General features: G+C 60.3%; 1 protein-coding gene across 1 annotated transcript; it reads right to left on the reverse strand.

The window, feature by feature from the left end:
* Positions 1-320: 320 nt before the first annotated feature.
* LOC121145575 (anomalous homeobox protein-like) lies at positions 321-7118 on the reverse strand. The gene is made up of 7 exons (XM_040964490.1): positions 7073-7118; positions 4894-5151; positions 4206-4333; positions 2072-2195; positions 1208-1379; positions 606-667; positions 321-332 (listed from the first exon to the last, which is right to left on the reverse strand). Exons 2-7 carry the CDS (start codon positions 5143-5145, stop codon positions 321-323), a joined length of 750 nt encoding a protein of 249 aa, XP_040820424.1. The 5' UTR covers positions 5146-5151; positions 7073-7118.
* Positions 7119-7422: the final 304 nt, after the last annotated feature.

Below are 7422 nucleotides of genomic sequence, written 5' to 3' on the forward strand. Positions count from 1 at the left end.
ATACCTGGGGAAGCAGTGAAAGATGCCCTGGGTGCCTGGACCCCTGCCACCCAAGTGCAAGACCCGGAAAGAGCTGGTTCCTGGCTTTGGCCTCGCCTGGCTCCAACTGTTGAAGCCATTTGGGAAATGAACCATAAAATAGAAAAAAAATCTCTTGTTCTCCTTTCAAATATATTGTTTTAAAAAGTGCACTTGGTTTTCCTGTAATAAAGCCATATACTTCTTCTCCAAGGTTCAAAAATGCCTGCTACAGGTGCTCAGCTTCTTCCTTCCCACATTACTTCTGCGAGGTCTTCCTGGCAGTACACAAAGCAGAGTGCTCAGACAGCATTCTGCAAAGGAGAAAGGTGCTGACTGCACGGAATGCACAACAGACAAACTACAGCAGACTCACAAACCACAAAAGCTGGGGTCGTCTGCAGGCGAAGTCAATCTCCCCCCTTTTCCCAAACACACATGAAGGTGGGCCTCACTCCATGTCAGGTTCCAGAGTCACAGCTGCTCTGTCTCTGATGTGGCTTCCCCTTCCTCCAATCAATCAGCAGTCACTGACCTGGTACCTGTGCGGTGGCCCCAGCACACTCATGCCCACTCCCCATCCTCACCTTCAGCTGAGAAGGCGAATGAACAGGTGAGATGGCCCCATAGCACGTGAGGACAACAGTACCTGGGAGCCAGGGGCCTTGAGATCGTCTCAGCTCCAGGAAGGTCTGTGACCAGGGCCAGGGCCTCCCAAGGTCTTTGGAGGGCGTCTGGGGACTGCGGAGGTACGCCGTCCCTGGGCCAGGCTGGAAAAAACAGAGGAAGGAGAGGCTTCGTGACTCTATCTCGGCCTCCCTTCCAGCAAGTAGAGCAGGGTGTGGCCACTGGGTCATCAATCTTTGCTGTGAGCTATCCCCAGACCCACATCTACTCCCTGATCCCCACACCGATGCCCATCTATCTCCACATGGCAATCTGGGCACACGGGTGGGGGGCCGGGCACCTACAACCTCACCTACACCATTCCTCGGTACAGTCTGACTCTCTCTACCTTCAGGATTAGCTGGCCACCAGGTGAGGTCTTGACTGTGCTGAACATTGGGGAGGTCTGCACCTATAGCCACAGTGCCCCGTTCCAGTGTCCCGTAACAGTTAATGCAACGAGGGGGCTTGTCAGAAAGCAAACCTCCAGATACCATGATGCTAGGGCCTTGGAGACACCCACCGGACCAATGACACCAGCGGTCCAGACGTCTCTCCTTTGTACTGGGGTCTTCGGCCACCACCCGCTGGGCTGGCTGCACATGCTGGAGCAGGGACCGCTGGCACCGCCGGTAATTAGCAAACCAGTTGTAGACCTGCTCTGCAGTCAAGCTTGTCTCCAAAGCCAAACTCTCCTGTCCGAAAACAGCACAATTAGCTTTGTTAACTCCTGGTCCGTGCCCACACTTCCACAGAAACCAAGCTGACCTCTCCAAAGGCAGCAGAATCGGCACCAGCTGCACTGGTGGCTGACCAGGGCCTCTCCTAGCCACCTGCTTGGAGAAGACACAACACCTTCCAGGCCCAGGCTCAGTTCGGGAGTAAGGCCAGGCCAAGCGTCATAGGGAGCCGAGCCTCAGCAGGCCTTGTAGAGCAGGCCCGCAGTGTCCTGAACCTTGCAGAGCAGGCCCACAGTGTCCTGAACCTCGGGAGGGGCCGCTGTGTGCAGTCACCGCCCCCAGCACCATGAACCCCACACATGGGGCTACCCTGAGCAAAAGCCCCAGCAGAGAGGGGGGACCCAGCCCAGTAAGCAGCAGACAGGAGAGGCCACCAGGAGGAGCCATGCGACCACGGGACGGATGTGCTGAGGGAGCAGGAACCAGGCACTGTGGGCCAATGCCCCTACCCTCAACCCACACCCAGTACCAGCCATCTCAGCCTCCATGCCTACAGCCACACTGAGAACCTAAGAAGGCGACTGGGACTGCCCTCTATAGACTAGGCACAGGGCACACCCTCCCAAAAGAGGATAAAGAACAGGCGTGGGGGCAAAGGCCCAGGGACGGGCAGCTGAGGCAGAGGTAAGGCTTCTACCTGTTCTTACCCGCTGAGCCTTGCTGGGGTTAATGCTCATGGCCAAGGCAAAGTCTTGAAGCCTCCTGCGGACCTCTCTGGGGAAGTTCCGACTCTTGAGGCCATCCGGGCAGAGGCCTGCGGGTGGGGGATTCCTGGAGGAGATGAGAACAGCACAGTGAGGGGGCCCAGCGGTCCCCTGCCCTGTGACAGCAACATTTCTGAGGCAAGGCTGTCCCACAAGTGAAAATCAGCGTCTAACCCACACACCTGCAGGCCATGGCGGGGAGCTCAGCCCCAAGACCCCCAAAGAGGGCTCCAGGATCTGGGTTCCCACCCCTATGTTTTCACATTTCCATGTGGCTTTTCCCTGTCCTCCCTGTCTGCCCATGGGACTTACGAGGCAAAGTCCTTGGCCTTCCCACCCATCTCTCAGTGCAGCCTCACCCCCATACCCTTGCGCCCTTCTCTGCCCAGCACTTCCTCCCTAGATTTCACTGAGTTATCATCACTGACTTGCCACCATGGCGCCTGCCAGCCCACTGCACCCCTCAAACACATGGGGACCCCGGCAATGAGGCTGCAGCTGATGTTCTGTGTATTGGCTCCACTTCCCTGCCTCCCTAAGGACTTTCCAGATTCCATTCCAATTCAAGTGTTTCTTGCACCAGAGGCATCGGGGCTGGTAAACATTCTGGCGGCTCTCACCTCCCCCCAGCCCTCCGGCTGCTGCCTCAGTCAGGGCTCTCCCACTAAAACTTCTCTAGCTTCACCCAGGGTCACTGAGCCAGCTCCTCCCCTCACCACGGGCAGCAGAGGGTCACTGCTGTTCTCCTTTATCACCCTGGACTTCCCTCCCTGCATGCCACACCCCGCACTTCCCCTCACCCCCTGGCCACTCCTCAGCTGACCACTGCAGGGGGTATGAGGAGCAGCTAGGCTGCTCAGGCCACTGGACAACATCCCCAGCACTACTCCTGAGATTGAAGCCTCCTGGAGCTAGGCAGGGGACATGTCCAAGTTGGTCACAGTTTTTCGCCACCACTGAATATATCTTCATTTCTACTGAGGACAAATATCACTTCAGTTGAAGATTTCAGCTGCAAAGCCTATGTGGACGTACATAATGCAGTGGGCACCTTACACATCCCAAATGCAGCTCATCTCCCTGGAACCACTCACCCCACCCCTGCCCTGTGTGCCTTAACAAGAACCACCACACTCCTGGTTCCGACCCAGGGCCAAAAGCCCTGGAATCTCTTCCCTTTTCACTGCATACAACTGTTCTTGGGCCATGATTTGGGTCCTGGACAATGCCTGAGCCGCAAAGAGACACCACCCTTCCTGACAGCCCTCAGGGTCAGCCAGCACCATCAGAATACAGCCCTGGGCTCTCCTTGTGGTTCATCAGTCACTCTCCCCGCAGGTGAAAATTCAGCCACCACCTGTCCCTATGGTTACAGGTGAAGGTCACTGCTGCATTTTCCAAAGGCTGTGAACACCCCTTCAGCCAGCGGACATCCCCTAAACCAGAGGTCTTAAGCCAGACCTCTGAGGTTGCCACTCCCTCTGCCTTAAACACTGGTGCTCACAAGACCACCACCATCCCTCAGGTAGGGTCTCCTTCCAAGGCTGGGACAGACCTGCACTACCAACACTGAAGAAGCCCCTCCCCACAGCCCAGCCCCCTCAGACCACGGTCTCTGCAGAGACCTGCCTGCTAGCGATGATCGATCCGCTAGCACTTCGTGGTCTCATGTCAGTGCCACCTGCAGGAAAGCAAAGCCCAGGGTGCCCCAGCATCCAGACCCAGGGAGTGCTCCCCAAACAGCTTGAGTGACAGGATGCCACCCCTACACTGGTCACCAAGTGGCTGCCTCTGCTGGGCTTCCACTGGCAGGCTGTCAGCCTCTGTGTGGTGGGTCACACAGCCCTAGCGGTCCCAGGCTCACTGACTGCTGGACTCTGAAGGACTTGCCTCACATTGGCCTCCCTGCAAGCAAGCCTCTGTAGTACAATCCATCTCTTCTTCCAGGAGCCACAGGGAGGGGTGGGGTAGCACTCAGAACAAGACCTGTGAGCCTTGCTTGGCAACAGAAAATAACGTAAGGGCATGGCCAACCCCTCAGGAGCCCCTGACACACAGAGCTAAAGCCCAGCAGTACCTCTTCCTGCAGCGGAACTTCTGCACCGGGGTCAGCGCAGCCACACCCAGCTTCCTCCTGGCCAGGTCGTAGCGAATGTCGTTCCAGAGCTGCACCAGCTCACGGCTGCCTCCTGGCACCCGACAACCCTGTCAAGAAGAGTCCACTAAAGCCACATGTTGGTAGGAAGAACCAGGTCTGGATGGACCCACGGTTAGCAGTGCTGAGGGCTACAGTGGGAAAGGAATAAACAGGCACAAGCTAGAACCTGGAACAAGTGACATCAAGCGGCCAGGGAGGCATCAACTGCACAGAGCAAGGTCTTGGCCTCCTGCAGAGGGAATGACATACTGAGAGGGATTCCAGGTGCCACCAGACTGGGGACCGGGGTGATGATGGGTGTACCTGGCCATCTGATCACTGTCAGCGCTTCAAAGCCAGAAAGAAATCAGGTTTCACTCCACCTGCTGTGTTTATGAGCTGGCACCACTTGATGCACATCCAGTACTCAGATTCCCAAGCTGCTTGTAACTCACTCAAGTGAGAATTACCGGAACTAATCTTTGTATAAAACACCTCTCCCAGGCAGCCCTAAGGGGTTGGTCTGTGAGATGTGGGCCAGCAACTCATTGCTACCTCCCGGCATATGGATAATGCTTGAATGGTGCACCCTGCCCCTCCTTCCAATGGCCACTGAGCCCACATGTACCTCCAGAAGCCGGCAGGCCGCCTGTTGCTGCTCCTGCTGGGCCAGGACACGGGCACACACCAGGGCCACATCTGCATTGTCCAGGAGGTGCGGGCACAGCTGGCTGTCCAGAATGGCAGAAACCAAAGGCTGCATCTGAGTGAGGTCATCTTGGATGTCATGGCATAGGCTGCCCGCGAGGGGCACCAGCTCCGCCGGGGGTGGGTGGGTGTTCCTGTGCTCCCTCAGCAACATCAAGAAGCTCTGCATCATGCCACTCTGCCAACAAAAACCAAGATCAGACCATGTGCACACAGCAGGCCACACTGCAACCTCCATGCCAGATCAGCTGTGGTGCCCAACTGGGAATGGCCAAGGACCACACGCCTGCAAAATTTCCTTCTACCCTCTACCAGAAAAAGTCTGAATCCTGAGAGGGTGACCCCACGGGAGAGTGGCCAGCACTAGTCCACCTCTTTGTCAACACTATTACTGATGTCATTGGAATGAGGTGGGGAGAGAACTCCTGCTAGTCTACTCCCCAAATATCCACAAGAGGCTATGCAAAGCCAGGTGAAAATTAGTATGGACCTCCCACGTGGACAACACAAACCGACCACCTGCACCTGAGCTATCACCCGCTGCTTCCCTGCCTCCCAGGGTGCAGTTGGGGGCCAGGCTTGAACCCAGATACCTCACAACGATAGGTGGGATCCCCGGCAGACTTAACTGTTACTCCAGAGCCTGCCCCCAGTCACCTGACTTCCCTGAGCCTCCCTTTTCCGCATGAGATAAACTTGATTCTGTTTCCTCGGGGAGGCCCCCAAGGCGTTCCGGGGCACTTGCCCACTGCCGCTGCTGCTCACGGAAAACGCTCAGCTTCCACAGGTTAGCCCGGAAAGGGCGGCCATGAGCAACGGGGTCTGTACCCAGAGCCTACCAAAAACGCTCCTGGGCTAAAGCCTAGGCCTCCACTTCGGCTGGTGCCCTGTGCCACCGCCAGGTCTCACTACGGTGCCAGCTCTCTCCTCACGGGGTCCTGACCCCTCACCGCCTCCTCACGGTCAGACCCATCTCCTCCCAGCACCTCCTCACTTATCCAACCACGTCGAGGCACCTCCTCACTGGGTCCCGACCCCGAGTCCCAGCAGCTCCTCACATATCCTTAACCCGTGTCCCAGCACCTCCTCACCCTGTCAGCCCCCACAGGGTCCCGACGCCCCCTCACCCGGTCCCAATGCCCCTCAGGGTCCCGACGCCCCCTCACCCGGTCCCGACGCCCCCTCAGGGTCCCGACGCCCCCTCACCCGGTCCCAATGCCCCCTCACCCGGTCCCAATGCCCCCTCACCCGGTCCCGACGCCCCCTCACCCGGTCCCGACGCCCCCTCAGGGTCCCGACGCCCCCTCACCCGGTCCCAATGCCCCCTCACCCGGTCCCGACGCCCCCTCACCCGGTCCCAATGCCCCCTCACCCAGTCCTAATGCCCCCTCAGGGACCCGACGCCCCCTCACCCGGTCCCGACGCCCCCTCAGGGTCCCGACGCCCCCTCACCCGGTCCCAATGCCCCCTCACCCGGTCCCGACGCCCCCTCACCCGGTCCCAATGCCCCCTCACCCAGTCCCAATGCCCCCTCAGAGTCCCGACGCCCCTTCAACCGGTCCCGACGCCCCCTCACCCGGTCCCAATGCCCCCTCATCCAGTCCCAATGCCCCCTCAGGGTCCCGACGCCCCCTCACCCGGTCCCGACGCCCCCTCACCCAGTCCCAATGCCCCCTCAGGGTCCCGACGCCCCCTCACCCGGTCCCGACGCCCCCTCAGAGTCCCGACACCCCCTCAGGGTCCCGACACCCCCTCAGGGTCCCGACGCCCCCTCACCCGGTCCCGACGTCCCCTCACGGGGTCACCTTCTCACGGGTCTTCACTCCCGGCGCCAGCATCCCAAGCCCTGGACCCGCGTCCTCCGAGAAACCGGGGCTCCGGGAGACCAGGGCGGTGGAGGTGGGGGAGCTCCGGAAGACAGACGGCAAGGAAGGAGCGCGCACCGGGCGGGGCCTCCACCGGGCTCACCGACCCTGCCCTACCGCGCCCGCTGCTCTCGCTGCTCTGGCTGCTCTCGGCCCGGGTGCAGCCCCGGGTGGAGGCCCAGGCTCACACCCCGTGCTGGGCGTCCAGGGCTCCCGCCCGCCACGCCGACTCACCTGCAATACCGTCCACTTCCCGCTTCCGCTGCGCGGACGTGCCGCACAAGCTCCTCACTCCCGCGGGACCGGAGGCACGGTCGCCCGCTGGCCCAGGACTGGAGTGGTCGCTACCATGTACCCACCCGCGGCCAATCACGAGGGGGAGACTGGCGGGGCGGGGGCGCTCAGGGGCAGCCGGAAGGAGTGGAGCTGCCTGGGGTGGGAGCCCTCTGCCCGGGGCGGGCGGGAAGAGGCGCGCTCGCCCCACGCGCTCGCCCCACGCGCTCGCCCCACGCGCTCGCCCCACGCGCTCGCCCCACGCGCTCGCCCCACGCGCTCGCCCCTCTCCCGGTTTCCCCCCCGAGACC

This window comes from Ochotona curzoniae, unplaced genomic scaffold (assembly GCF_017591425.1).
Source record: "Ochotona curzoniae isolate NIBS_2020 unplaced genomic scaffold, NIBS_Ocur_1.0 scaffold_3835, whole genome shotgun sequence".
Lineage (NCBI taxonomy): Eukaryota > Metazoa > Chordata > Mammalia > Lagomorpha > Ochotonidae > Ochotona > Ochotona curzoniae.

What these genes read in the sequence shown, in the direction of transcription:
- LOC121145575 (XM_040964490.1), bottom strand. Translation starts at nt 5,145, where the DNA reads ATGATGCAGAGCTTCTTGATGTTGCTGAGGGAGCACAGGAACACCCAC. An exon ending in ACCCCAGCAAGGCTCAGCGG is followed by an intron (nt 1,380 to 2,071) that starts GTAAGAACAGGT and finishes GTTTTCGGACAG; the next exon opens with GAGAGTTTGGCTTTGGAGAC. An exon ending in CCGCTGGTGTCATTGGTCCG is followed by an intron (nt 668 to 1,207) that starts GTGGGTGTCTCC and finishes CCTGGCTCCCAG; the next exon opens with GTACTGTTGTCCTCACGTGC.